Below are 15,614 nucleotides of genomic sequence, written 5' to 3'. Positions count from 1 at the left end.
GAGAATCCCGTACTTTGTGAGAGGTGTCCCATTTTTTTGATAAAGCGGCAATCATTTATGAAACAAACCCGGGTTGATTTTGCCATGTAAATGATTGCCGCATTAAGAAAAAAATGGGAAACCTCTCACAAAATCTTTCTAATTCTCACACCTTATTGCATTCCACCCAAAGTGTAAAAAAAGACTGCTGTTATATCAAGGAGGCCCCCAAAACGGCAGAAACCCCATGGGAAAACAGGATTTCTGGAGAGGGATTTCTAAATGTTTGATTTTAGAGAAATTGTTGCCCATGAAACATGCATAATTACTGTATCTTAACAACCTACAGGTATGTCCCAAGCAAAGTGCAGTTTATGTAATGCAGTCTGTCATACACCAACAAGTTGGGTGCACCCGGAATATTGGATGCGGCTCCATCCCCGGTGTGATCCCTTTTACACCGCCGTCCCCACTCTGCATAACGTTGGGTGGGTGATGTCAGTGTGTCCTGAGCAGGTGCTGGGAAATGACAGCATCTCCCAGCACCGGCTATTTCATTGCAGTGAATGGCTCGACCCTGGTTACCCGTTTACCCTGCACCACAAGCCGTGTTCAACTCTGCTGGCTACCCGGGTTGAAATGCCCGTCTCACGACTCGGGTCATTTCAACTGGGAGCATTTACACTGCCTTCGCAACTGGAAAACCCTAGTGCCTTGCCTTCGGAACCCCACCAATTGAAAGTCTTTAGAATAGCTTGTGCTGTGGTATATAATCTCAATTTGTTATATAATAGCAGCTATTATGCATTGAACATTTAAATACACCTAAGTCTTCCCATCATATAAGTATATGTTTGCTCCTTTCAACAGAAACTGATGCTGGTTCTCCCCTCACAATGGGGGGGGGGGTTCACACCTGATTGCAATAAGCGTATGTATGTTTACGGATCATAGCGCGCATGCGCAAGGCCAGACAGTGACATAAATCAGCGATTACTTTTGTTTTGCAATCCCCTTTCAACTTAACAGGAAGGACAGCAAACTGCCTGTTAAAGGTGGTAACCTGCCATTTTCTGAGAGTGTAAGAAAAAACAACCCGCAGGTCATCTATCCATTCGCAAAGTCATTCGTAGACTTGCACGGGGCGGGATTTCACTCCCAGGCCTCTGCAAATTCGCTCAGCAGCGATCAGGTTTGAATCAGGCCCCATGCTAGAAACACGACGACTAGAATGCTTATTGCGTTTGTCTTCTCCAACACGCTCGTCAAAAGAGAAAGATCCATTAAAAAAAAAAAAAGAAATGTAATTTTTAGGAAACATGCAGCTAAACGCAGCAAGAAATTCATTTATATTAAGCGCTGTCAAAACTGGGGAATATACCATCCATGACATTACTCTCCTGAGGTTTATCACTAAATTGTAAATCATGTCCAAAACAGATGTCTGTCTGCTAATCCTGTATAAGAGAGACTCCCTACTGGCAACTTTTATTATAGTGTGAGAGCGTTACTACTGGGAGTATAATCACAGAGCATAGCGGTGTAATTGCCTTGCACAGCACTGGAACACTTGATCCTTCTCCATTACATTCAATTAACATTTTCTACATATACTGTAGTGAAACCTAGAATATTTATGCTAATGAGGGGGAGCGTCATGCTGGATAATCAAAATAAACAATTATTTCTCTAACATGCAAAATAACACATTCCTTTTTTTAATTTCTGAAAAGAAAGCAAGTATTCCCTAAAAAAAAAGTCCCCAATCTATGGTGCCCCTTACAGATGTCCTGTAGAACAAAGGATCTATTTATCCTTACGGGATGATAGAAGATCATTTAATTAATTTCTGCTTTTCACAGTGATCAAAAAATCTCCTATCACTGCAATATACCTAAAATTGCTACTGGGTGCTGTGGTGTTTCTGTGGCATATGGGGACTATTGCTTCCATTGCTTGGACTGCCAACAACATTTTTATCTGTGGTCCAATTGCTCTTGCCCCCATTGAAAATGTCCCTCCCAAAATGGCCACTGCCTTATAGGAGACAGTTATTCTGGATGTTATCAGAGTGTGGTGGCCATTTCGGAAAGACATTTTTAATAGAGTAGATGCGACAGACCCCGGCACGGGTGGCAGGAGCCGGGAGGAATCCCGTTGCAACCAGCATGTACCATGGGTGGGCAAGTGGGGCACATAATGCTTTTACTGGCATGGAGGGGGAGCACATTATATACAGTTATGCCACTGAGTGAATGGCAGCAATAAATAAAGTATCCACTTCATAGGTTAGTATCTTAACCCTTTACCCCTACCTAGGGTTGCCACCTCATCCCTTTAAAACTGGAGACATATTAATTACACAGGTTGTGGCTGATTAAAAAAATACAGTTGGAATGAAGTCTGATGGCTGTTTAAAAAAAAAAAAACAGTTGAAATTGAGTCTTGAAGTGAGCCAACCACAGAACCTGTGTAATTAATATGTCTCCAGTTTTAAAGGGATGAGGTGGCAACCCTACCCCTACCCCTTATGCTAACTCTCTCCCCTCACAGCCTAAACCTCCCCAGCATACTGGTATCAGCATTGTGAGTGGTGTCAGGATTTTGGCACCGGTCTTCTCCCTAGTGTTGGGATTCTGGCACCGGTATATCACCTGCTGGCATCCCGAGCGCCAGTATGCCAACTACATCCCGCAAAGAGACTTCTGTGCAGGTATCACCTGACTCAGTCACCCATGTACACTAGACTGGAAGCCAGGAGTACTTCTGGGCTTCCACTATAGTCAATTATAATGTAAAAATAAATACTAATAATTACAAAATAGATAAAAGGTTCTGGTATGCCAATTGTTCTAACATCTAGTAGTTTGCCTTTTATTGCAGAATGGGAGATTTTTGGAATCACTCCTGGCAGTCAGAGGGTCACCAAAGGTGGCAGGAAGTTATTGTTGTCTATTGGCACAGCACCCAGCAAAACTATTGTGCAATCATGGAGTCTTCCTCGTTCACCCTCTCTAACTTTTTAACTTTTAAGATGCATAATATATTACATATATATATATATATTTGTTTGTTAGAAAGAACTTTAGATAAAGAGAAATTTGCTGCACAAATGTGTAATTCTTGGGAGAGCTATGAGCCAGATATATCAAGCTTCAAAAGTGATGAAATAGAGAGATAAAAAGCCAGCCAATCATCTGACATCTGCATACCTCCCAACTTTTCATGTCCAGGAGCCGGGACAAAGCTGCTGCACCCTGGGGGCGTGGCCTAATTCCGGGGCGTGGCCTATACTCGCGGCTCTCCCACGAGGCCACGCCCCCATTTTGCGGCTATGGGGGCATGACCCAGAGGCTCTGTGAGCCTCTAGCCATGCCCCCAGCCCGCTGGCTGCAGGAATAGATGCTGTGCGCATGCGCACAGCGTTTATTCCCCGCTGCTTAGAAAGCCGACAGGGGGGACTCCCAACAGCCCCCCCTCACCGCGGGACACTGCTGGTCGCAGGAGGGACAGCGGGACAGGCCCTGATAATCGGGACTGTCCCGCTGAAATCGGGACTGTTGGGAGGTATGCATCTGTTATTTTTCAAACCCAGTCTGTAACATGGTAATTAGGAGCTGATTGGCTGGCTGTTTATCACTCTCCATTTTATCACTTTTTGAAGCTTGATACAACTGGCCCTTTATTACTACTCACCCAGTATACATTGAAATAAAAATACAGAATGGTATGATATTAATTGCTGTTGAGGCACCCTCCCCCCCCACACACAGAATTTGATCATTATACCTCCTGTCACTAGTGTGCCCAGAGCTGTTCTCAAGTGTGCCCCCAGATCTAGAGATGCCCAAACTAGTTTACAGCCACCACCAGTTGAAGTGTTATTTACTGGTCTCTTCATTTCATTTAAAGGGCCAATGTATTTTATTTGTGTTACCTGTGGGGACCAGTGTGATTGTATTTTTTATATGGGGGGCAATAGGTTTGTTTTTTTCCTGTGGGGGCCAATGTGTTTTGCTCTGTATGGATCTCATGGTGTGCCTCGGCAATTTTAAAATCTTATTTAGTGTGCTGCAAGGTAAAAAGGTTGAAAATCACTGCTCTAGGCCATGGCACCATCAGCCAGGTGATTTGGCCATCAGATCCAAAGTAGGTTTCCCAGCACAGGCACTGCCCCCTTGCCTGTTAAGGTGCAGTGCATGTCACGTAGGCACATATCATCAATGGGCTACGTAGCAGCTGCATAATGTCCAAGGAGGTATATAAAATAGGATGTGGTAATCGTTCTGGTTCTAGGGTTCTATAGTTTATGGTGTTCCGTAACAACGCAATCTCATCCTGGATTATATTTTAAAGAAAAATAGAATTATACCCCATATAACATGTTCTCCCGCCTTTTGGTCTAGACTGCCACAACTATCTCCATGTCTGTCTGTCTGTTAATTTTATTTATTTTCCTGCATTTGTTTTTACACTGCATAATTAAAATCGGAGGTGAAGGGGTGAATATATATAAAGCCGGGTGGGTGCAGAGTGTATTAGGTCAGGTGGAATCACTTTAGTGAAGTTTTTTAATAAATAGCTCAAGGTGTGCCTAGAAATACCTTCCACGTGAAAGGCCTAAACATTTAATGGGACCATTCAGAGGAAAAGCGTGCCACTAGTATTGCACAAAGCCATAGAAATGCAGTCACCACTGTTTGGTCTAATCATGGCATAAAAGTGCAATGTTACTGCAAGTTTTACCTAAATTACCCCCATGACCTCACCGTCATCTGATGTCACTGCAAAAGTACATTTAAAGGCCTCCCCTTCAAAAGCCACAACCAGTCCCAAGTCCCTGGTACAGTGATAACAACAAGATGGTGCCTCTATGGGAAAAATAAGAGAATATTCTTGTTATTGCTAATTACAAATGATAAATGGCGCTCCAAACAATCAGCTCCTAACTGTCATGTGTTTGAAAAATGACAGAAGCTTATTGGCTGCAGCACCACTTATCATTTGTAACGAGTGATAACAACAACATCACACGTTGTTAAATATGCCCCTGCTGTATGTGCTTACACTTATTCTGTCCAGCAAAAAGATATCTCCATTCTACAGTATACTGCTCAATACATAGAGGTGCACAGGTGGGACACAGTAAGTTCTGGCTTACTGCAGTGCTTCTCTTCTCTAGAAGTTTGTTCTAGAGAATAAGGGTGCTATAGTATTAACAGATGCTGCTTCAGACGATAAAAATGGATAGTATGCAAGACAGAAGGGATCAAAATCAAATCCATCAAACCACTTTATAAAGAAACTTTCTGCTATAAGGCATCAATTCTGATTAAAGGAAAGTAATCATTAGCAGATTTTTTAATTGAATTACATTAACACAGATCTTTGTTGCTTCTGTTCCAGCCATGTTCCCTCAATATAATATATGTGTGTGTGTGTGTTTATACAAAATATTTATGCACTGTATAAATAGCCTAGGAATAATAATTCCAGACACAGCTGATATACTTCTTACCATTTGTTGTACTTCTGTTTTCTTTGGTTCCCCGTCCAGCTTTGTCTGAGCGGAGTTCTCCTTATTCCCCGGAGTGGCTGAGTGGCTCTGGGCATCGTAGAAATACTGGTAGTAAACACTTTGGGGATACAGACGTGCCTTGTGCTCTACATCAGGTTTCTGAATGGACGATGTAGGTGCTGTTACTGCCTGTAATGGTGAAGGCCCGCTCACAGAATTCGCCTTTGGAGGAGGATCTGTGTTATGAGTTGAATTGGATTCACTTGTTAGTGATGTTGACGTCTCACCATCAGAAGCCGGACCAGAAGTGTTTTCTGCAGCAGACCTTGCTCCTGCTACATTAGACTTTGATGACAAATTAAGAAGAAAAGACTGGCGCCCTGAGACTGGGGACGGCCTGTTTTCTATGAAAGATTTGGTAAAGAACAAGCTGGATCTGCTTCCTACAGATGACTTTCCCTCTTCAGGTAATGCGGAGACATCAAGGCTTGTCTTGCACGCAGAGAGTGGCTCCAGAATACCCTTATTAGGCTGGTCACTGACAACTGGGGCTTCATTATTGAGGGATGGCAATCTTTCTTCACTGCCAGTTTGCTCCATGTCAGCTTCTTTCAATCGGTCTGACACAGACTGTAGCAGAGATAAGATTGATGCATGGCTGAGCTCATTATTACTTGATGTTGCTCCATCATTGAGTCTGGGCGAGCTGCTGCTAGACAAGGGGCCCTCACAAGAACTTTCATCCTCGTATATTGGAGACAAGGCAAAGGGATAGATCCTTATACGCCTTGACTGGACGGACAGAAATGAGTCATTGACAGAGTCTTGTTCACTGGCACCAGAATCCTTGTCCTCATCCCCTAACTCATCATCGCTCTCGCTTATTTCAACATATTGACTGTTAAGGATGAAGAACTGGAAGGGGTCCGAGAATTCTGAACTTGCTCCTGAGATGTACATGTCCTCCTCAGATAAATGATTACTAAGGAACTCATTCACCGAGCCTTCAGTTTCAAGGGATTTTGATGAATATCCTATTTCACCGTCATAATACTCATGGCACTTAAGGTTATCAATCTCTGGATCTCCTTGCATGCTCATATCAAAGGTATCAGACTGCACATTTGATGGATTGCTTTTTTCGGCATCAAGCGGTTTTCTAGAACAATTTAAATGTTCCTCTATATCTTTTGTGAGAACCCTGCTTTCTATAGGCATATTCAGTGCACTTTCTGCCATGTCTACGGTGGATATAGATCCCAATTCATTTATTGAGTAAGGGCCAGTTGTCTGGTTAGGCGGAACATCCTGCAGGATTCGTGTTGGTGCCATGGTATTAGAATTTATTTCATTAGAAGGTATATGCACTGCATTGTTAATATCTAATAAAGAATAATTATTGATTCTAATGTTTTCAGGTGGGTCATTTTTATTGTCTGTAAATGCATGATTTAAAATGTTAAGGGTCTTTTTCAGGCTTATCTCATGCATGTCACTGTCTTCAAACTTCTGTATCGTACTGGAAACCATCAGCTGTTTTGAAGAAGATATAACTTCATTTACTATTCCTTCCGCTATAGACACAAATGGATCCTTACACAACATAGTGTCCAAAGATTTCTCTGTGGGGACTTCTGCAGAGGAGTGCTCCAAGGATTGGTGGAAATGACTACTTATCTTTTCTCCTGGTACATCTGGTGTAATAGAGATGTGGTTATGGGGATAATTTATGTTTGCAGGATTCTTATTTATGTTTTTAACTTCATCCACAGCAGAGTGCAATACGGTGAAGATAATTTCATTAGCCTTTTGTTGATATAATTCATTGGCTGACTCAGAGAAGTCAATGTCTGGGAGGATCATTTTTGGAGTCTTAGAACCTGAAGAAATTAGTTCATCTGAGAGGTTTACATCAGCTTGTAATGGCGAGTAATTCAGTACATCATTCAACTTTCCTGGCTCCCTTTGAGTCACTACTAAATCTGGATTTGATTCTGAAAGTGAATCACAGCTTCCTGCATCCCACTGTGAATCACTGGAGTGCAAAAACGGATTCCTTAATTCACTGTCAGACGGACATGTCTGGAGTGAAACATTTATTATGTCACCACACGTGTGGGCAGATAAATTGTTATTTTTAAGATTTTCTATTAGCACATTTGGTGATTTAGCCGTACTTGTTTGTATTTGTCTTTCTTTTTTAAACATGTTAATTATATGTGCAGATACATCGTTTTCCTTATTCGACGAAGGCAACTCTTCAATTCCTACATAGCACTTTTTAGGATCCTTTTCGCAGTTATTACAAGTGAGATCCACTGTGACATCTTCCCTAACAAAGGACATTTCGCTATTGGTGATGCTTTTATCCTCTTGAGTACTTTGAGGAACCTGAAATGTATTACCATCTGTTGTGTCTGCGGGTGGGGACAACAAGATTGGAAGACATATTAACTCTTTCTCAAAAGTAGGACTTTCAACTTTACCAACAGATATGACTTCTGACCGGAAACCATAGGGAGAAATTTTTACTTCTTCAATATTTACAGTTTTTAATGACACTTTAGCAACATAAACCTCTGAGTTCATTTTGGATTTGAGATAATCTGGCGCAAAAAGTCCACCCGATACATGAATTCCCGAGTTAGCTTTTTCTTTTGATAGTGGCAAACTTTTTAATTTGTCTATATTATCAGCTTTGGGTGTCTCTGCATTTACTCTACTTGCCTTAATATCACCAATTACATTGGTCTCTTTGTCAACTGCAAAAGTATCTGATATATGTTTGCTGAAAATTTCAGGTGGAAATGTCTCAGGAGGAATTTGTTCCTCTGGAGTACAAGCTTGCGCTGACACGATTCCAGAATCAAGTGCATCTTGAGGGCTGTCACATCTTATATTATTGCAATCATACGGAGACAATGGAGAATCTGTTATTATGGTTGGAGATGACGATCGATACTCAAGGCCATTACCAAAACAAATAGTACTGGCAGTTCCTGAGTTATGACTTTTATCCACAGCTGAAATACTGATCAAGTTCTCTGGCACAGCCTTGGCATCAACAATTGTGGCATTCTGATAACTGTCATTAATTGAAATAGTCTGATTCTTGTTTTCAGCATTATCAGAAGTGATAGAAGGTTTCAAATCCATTTCCCTCCCTGTCCCAATTTTCTCCAAATGAACTTGATTTTTGGGAACTAAACAGTTATCAAAGTTGTCACTTAACATTTGACTACCCAGTTCCTCACTTTCTGAGACTGTGTGAACAGAAACATCTGTGATTATTGGAAGATTATGCTCAGGCATGCAAAATCTTAAATTGGGAGCCAGATGGTTGAACGGATTTGTTTTCTCAAGTGCTACAGAAGGCAAAGCAATTGTTGAATTGTTCTTTTCCTTTTCTAAATTGTAATCTGATACATCAGAATTAGGATCTTTCTCTTTTGCGATAGGTTGTTGATCTACACTTGTCTTTGAGGGTTTCTCTGCTTGTGCATTTTGATCTTCAGAAATATTTGGTCCCATGTCAATGTTTAGTTGCTGGTCTGCTGCAATCTTTGGGATTTTGTCTACCTTTCTATGAGGTTTATTTGATACCTGTTTATTTATTTGTAGCTCATCTCTAGTATTTGGAGTCTCCTCTCTATTGTTTTCAAGACCCTCCATAACTGTTAAGTTCCTATCAGTATTTGGTTGTAGATCAGACTTTGGGACATTTACAGTCTTCAACTGAGTATTTCCTGGAACATTATGAATCACTTTTTCAATTAGTTGATGTTCTTTAATCTTATCATTTGTATTTTGTTGCAAATTTGGGGGGATTTTTGAATTCCCATTTATTTGTACATCCAAATTTACCTCTGGGATTGTTTCTATCTTTGTTTGAAGTTCTTTTGATTCGATTTTTGTCAATTCTGTAATTAGATGTTTTGAGTTCTCATTTCCATTTAGCTGCAAGTCTTCCCCAATCATTGAGTTCCCTTTGGTATTGGGCTGTATAGTTACTGTATTCTGTGTGCTCTCCTGTGTGTTTGCTCCCAGATCTACACTGTCTAATATTTTATCAGTATCTGATTGCAAACAATTTATGAATGAATATTTTTCAATCTTTGAAATGTCAGTATCTGCCTGTAGATCGTCCTTGCTGCGAAGTTCTACATTGTTTTCTGGATCACATAAGATTTGAAAGGGCTCTGTTGTCTTTGGCCAAAAATTTGCTGAATATTTTAAATTACCATCAGTACATGACTGAAGTTCCTCTGGATCATTTATGCTCTCTTTAGGATTGGTTTCCAGATCTTCTGAAATTTTTGAGCCTTCCATTGAATCTAGATGTGTGCTCTCTAAAGAGCATGAGATATTATTTGTCTTCGGTTTCAAATCTGCAGGAATTTCTTCAGTTTTGTGTTCTATGTTATTTGCAATCTCTGTACTTTTCTTGACATTTAACTGTATATTATTTGAGCTTTCCTCTGTATTGGGTGATAATTTCCCTGATGATTTTAAGCTCCCTATTGCAGTTGGTTCTAAATACCCTGGAGTCCTTAAAATTTCCTCAGTATTTGGTTGTAGATCCTGTAAAATCTTTGAACTAAATTTCTCTTCTGGAATCTTTGCGCTTTCCTTTGGCTGTGCACTCACTAAATTGCTTGAGCACCCTGCAGCTCTTGGTTGTAGATCGTATGAAACACTTGACCTCTCCACAGCCCTTGTATGTAGAGCCTCTAGTATCTTTGAGCTGGTCTCAGCACTTGTTTGTCGATCTTCTGAAAAATATTCACTGTGCTCTGGTTGTAGGTCCTCCAAAACCTTAGATATGTTATGAGAATTGGCTTCTAGATCCTCAGAGTGGCTTGAGTTTTCTTTTGGTTTCATATTATCTAAAATAGTTTCAGAACCATCAGCACTTGGTTGTAGATTATATGAAACACTTAAGCTCTCCCTGGCATCTGTATATAGAGTATCTAAACACGTTGAGCCCCTATCAGCACTTGTTTCTAGATCCCCTGAAATATTTGTATTCTCCCCAGAACCCAGCTGTGGATCATCTGAAATGTTTGAGCTAATTTTACCATTAGGTTCTGGACTCTCAAACATATTTAAGCATCTGCCATCACTGGGTTGCAAATCTTCTGAAATATAAGAGATCTTCTCAGCATTAGGTTGCAGGTCTAACATAGCTGAGCTTTCCATAGCATTTTGTTGTAGGTCCTCTGAAATCTTAGATCTATTATGAGCACTGACTTCTAGATCTGAATGTTTTGTGCTTTCTGTTGGTTGCATACACTCTATAATGCTTGAACTCTCCTCGGCACTTAGTTGTAAATCCCCTGACACACTTAATGTCTCCTCAGCATCTGCATGTAGAGTACCTGAAAATGGTGATCCCCTATCAGCACTTGTTTCTAGATCCCCTGCAATATATGTGTTCTCTCCAGCACCCGGCTGTTGATCATCTAAAATGTTTGAGCTAATTTTGCCATTAAGTTCTGGATTCTCCAAAATATTTAAGCAACTCTCATCACTAAGCTGCAGATCATCTGAAACATTTGAGTTCTTCTCCACAGTTTGCAAGTGTAATGTTGTAGAGCTTTCCATAAAATTTGGTTGTAGGTCCTCTGAAATCATAGTGCTCTTATGAGCAATGGCTTCTAGATTCTCTGAGTGTTTCGAGCTTGCCTTTGGTTGCATATCCTTTATATTGCTTGACCTTTCCTCTGTACTTGTTTGTAAGTCACCTGAAATGCTAGAGCTATCCTGAGATGTATGTAGAGTATCTGAAAATGGTGAACCCCTATGAGAATTTATTTCTAGAGCCCCTGAAATATGTGTGTTTTTGTTAGCACGAGGCTGTAGAGCCTCAGATTGTCCTGAGCTTTCCTTTGGTTGAGTATCGTCTATAATGCTTGAATTCCAGTCTGTATTTGGTTGCAGATAACCTGAAACACTTGAGCTCTCAGAATCAGTAAGCAGAGTATCTGAAAATGGTGATCCCCTATCAGGACTTGCTTCTAGAGACCCTGAAACATTTGTGTTTTCTTCAGTACCCGGCTGTAGATCCTCGGAGTGTTTTGAGATTTCCTTTGGTTGCGAATCCTCTATAATGCTTGAATTCCCATCTGCACTTGGTTGCAAATAACCTGAAACACTTAAGCTCTCCTCAGAATCTGTGAGTAGAGTATCTGAAAACGGTGAGCCCCTACCAGGACTGGTTTCTAGATCCCCTGAAATATTTGTGTTCTTTTCAGCACCTTGATGTAGATCCTCTGATTGTTTTGAGATTTCATTTGGTTGTGAATCCTCTATAATGCTTGAATTCCCATCTGCACTTGGTTGCAAATAACCTGAAACACTTGAGCTCTCCTCTGAATCTGTAAGAAGAGCATCTGAAAATGGTGAGGCCCTATTAGAACTTGCTTCTAGATCCCCTGAAATATTAGTGTTTCCTTCGGCACCCAGCTGTAGACCCTCAGAGTATTTTGAGCTTGGTGGCGAGTTCTCTATAGTGCTTGAGTTTCGCTGGGCACTTGGTTGTAGATAACTTGAAATACTTGAGCTCTCCTCAGAATCTGTAAGTAGAGTATCTGAAAATCGTGAGCCCCTATCAACATTTGTTTCTAGAGCCCCTGAGATATGTATGTATTCTTCAGCACCTTGCTGAAGACCCTCAGAGTGTTTTGAACTTTCCTTTGATTGTGTCTCCTCTATAATGCTTGAGCTACTATCTGCACTTGGTTGTAGATAACCTGAAACACTTGAGCTCTCCTCAGAATCTGTGAGTAGAGTATCTGAAAATGGCGAGCCCCTATCAGGACTTGTTTCTAGAGCCCCTGTAATATCCGCGCTCTCTGCAGAACCTGGCTGTAGATCATCTGAAATGTTCAAGCTAATTTTACCATTAAGTTCTGGATCTTCGAAAAAATTTGAGCAACTCTCATCATTGGGTTGCAGATGCCCTAAAGTATTTGATATCTTCTTGGCATTAGGTTTTAGTTCTAACGTTACTAAGCTCTCCATAGCATTTGGTTGTAGAGCCTCAAACAAGTTTGAGCTCTCTTTACTTTTACTGTTCATATTTTGGTCCAGAGCTACAGATTTTGATAACATTTTTATCTGGTGTTCTGTAGGCGGGATCTGACTTTCACAATCTGCATCTGATTCTGGATCCATTTTCACCAACTGATGCAGCACACAACAACTTTCTTTGTCAGCATCTTCTGTACAATTGTTTTCTTTTTCGCTGGTCTCTTCTTTTTCTAGAATTGGAGAATTTACTTCCGGGCGTCGCTTGAGGAGCTTCCTGATTCTCCTGGATCCTCTGTAGGTGCCATACGTTATTGCTGGTGCTTCGAGGGCGTAGCCATTTAGCCTGTGGAAACACATTGTTAAAACACGTTAATGGTAATTTATAAGACAAAAATGCACACAATTAAGTAAAATGGAATAACTTAGGGGTTTATTCTAGTTCATTCTTTCTGACAAAATCCTTCTTAGATGGACAAAACCATGTGCACTGCAGGGGGGCAGATGTAACATGTGCAGAGAGAATTAGATTTGGGTGAGTTATTTTGTTTCTGTGCAGGGAAAATACTGATTGCATGATTTTACACTGCAATATAGATCTCACTTTGAAGTAAAACCCCACCCAAATCTAATTCTCTCTGCACAAGTTACATCTGCCCCATCCGCAGTGCACATGGTTTTGTCCATCTAAGAAGGATTTTGTCAGAAAGAATGGACTAGAATAACCCACTTAGTGCTATAATAAGAAAACAAAGTAATATTTTGACTTCACAATATTTGTAACACTATGTAGTTATGTTTAAAGCCTCTTAAACAGTTATTTTCCTTAATTATTAGCCACTAGGATGTTTATTTTTATTTCTTACATTCTTTACTGTGATTAATAATAATCGCTGTGTGTTATTTTATTACTACAGTATTAAGGACAAGTCCTATATGCTATCAACAAACATAGGGGGCCTGAGTCGGAGCTGATCATCGATAGACTGCGCATGAGTCTGGACCGTAATGCCATTCGCAAGGTGATTGACAGGAAGTCAGCGTTTGGGGGAGGTAACCGTCTGTTTCTTGGGAGTTCTAGAAAAAATGCAGGCGAGCCGAAGTATTTTAGGGGAGTGTGTGTGACATCAGCTCTGTCCATGTTCAGCATATTTCCATCGCAGCCGCCAAGTAAGTCCAGGGCTAATCCGAGCCTGCACCCAGCTGCACACACTGGAAAATCATACAATGGTGAGTAATTTGCAAATGGATTTGGATATATTTCCAACAGTCACAAGCCAGGGACATCAATTCGCAAGGCGCGATTTCACTGTGGCATGGTGGTTGGTTACATGGTAATTGGTTTAAAAATCGGGCAGGGCGCAGCGCCCCGCTAAAACAGCCTAGCGGGAACACTATGTTTTGCAGGATGGCTGTGAATAGACAGATTTTTCTTTTAACAGATATGTAATAATAATGGTCCTGATTCAGACCTGATCGCACAGCTGCTAATTTTCAGAGGTCAGCGATCAGGTCTGAATCAGGACCATTATTATTACATATCTGTTAAAAGAAAAATCTGTCTATTCACAGCCATCCTGCAAAACATAGTGTTCCCGCTAGGCTGTTTTAGTGGGGCGCTGCGCCCTGCCCGATTTTTAAAGGGCAAAATGCGCCATATTATGGTGATATCGGGGAAGCCCGGCACCGCAGTATATGGCGGTGCCTGGCGCTTTACCGGCAGTGCAGAGCCTTCTGGGCGCCCCCTCCAGTGACGATGGCGGACGGGCCTGCCCCTTTTCATCACGGCGTTGCCCGGGCACGCCCCTTTTGTGATGTTGGCGTCCAGGGACCGCCCAGAACAGTGACGTTGGCGGGCCCGGTCCGCCCCCTTGACGCTGCCCGCGTGCAGCGGCGCCCTGCCCGCGCCTGGTCCTAGAAGGAACACTAAAACATAAATGGAAAAAAATTATATTGTGCAACCTATACAGATATCTGGTGTACAAATTCCTCACCCCTTTTATTACCGTAAACATAGCCCCATACTGGCTGCTGAGCTCACCATGCTTTGGGACAAGGTGGCTCGCTCCATTTCCACGGAGTTCCCCACAGTTGAGTCCACATGGATAGTAAATCAAGAAAATGTTTGGAAAACTTGCGAAAACGCCCCAAAAAATGTGCTGACCATTGTGCATCAACCAGTGACATCTTGACCTATTGAACCAGTCGGCATTAAGCACTGACTTTTTATACACATGGACCTTTTGTAATGCAGGTTGACTGTAACAGTGTCAACCTATTGGCTTTCAGACTAGACAGTGTAGGTCTATCGTAAGGATACCATGCCACCAGGTGCAGTTTCTCCATCCAAGGCTTTTAGGTGTGTAGTTGAGCAACTCTATACACGGCCGCTTTCAGCGACATGCTTGCAACACTACCATAACAGGCCCACAACATCTCATCACTGTGCGCCCGCTTATGCCTAATACATTTTTTTTTAAGTATTTCTGAAACTGTGTCTTTGGTGCACCACAATTGCCACTCCACCTGTGTGCATGCTATCTGAAAGCATGGGCAGGCAACCTAGAACCGTTTGCAGAATAGGTAGATGAAAAGATGCAATCTGAGGAGAAAACTTACTTTTATGCTGAGCTACACTATTATTTGTACATCATAAATCACTCCAGTCTTCATTTATTTTGTCTTCGTATAAATATGTCTGACATGATTGCTCATTTACATACCTTAATGCAGCGTAGTGTCTCAATCTATAGCATTGGTTGATTGTCAGGTGACACAAATTATATCGGGCAGTCTTGTGACCTTTGCTATATTAACTCATATCAAAGCGATAGAGTGGTAAAACAAGGTGCACTTACATCTAATTTATTGCACTACTGTATATTGTAGTCTAAAAATGCATAATGCACAGTATGGCTATACATATCTACTGATGACGAGAGAGTTTATCACTTGGACACTGAAGTTATTACAGTGGAAGTTATTATAAGAAATATTTGTATACAGATGTGTCATTATAATCCCAAAATCAAGGTTATTGCAGTGATAATCTAGGTTGTGGATCAGTGGGTCCATTAATCTGACATTC

General features: G+C 41.2%; 1 protein-coding gene across 1 annotated transcript in view; it reads right to left on the bottom strand.

Moving 5' to 3' along the window:
• The window catches only part of CRYBG3 (crystallin beta-gamma domain containing 3), a 185,178-nt gene that overhangs the window by 74,476 nt on the left and 95,088 nt on the right, over nucleotides 1–15,614 (bottom strand). The window contains exon 4 of the mRNA XM_083171955.1: nucleotides 5,498–12,872. Within this exon, the coding sequence (XP_083028081.1) occupies nucleotides 5,498–12,872 (7,375 nt within the window). The remainder of the gene's footprint in view (nucleotides 1–5,497; nucleotides 12,873–15,614) is intronic.

This window comes from Crinia signifera, chromosome 2 (assembly GCF_055691185.1).
Source record: "Crinia signifera chromosome 2, ASM5569118v1, whole genome shotgun sequence".
Lineage (NCBI taxonomy): Eukaryota > Metazoa > Chordata > Amphibia > Anura > Myobatrachidae > Crinia > Crinia signifera.
The sequence above is the reverse complement of the archived record's forward strand: the minus strand, read 5'-3'. Positions and strand labels throughout refer to the sequence as shown.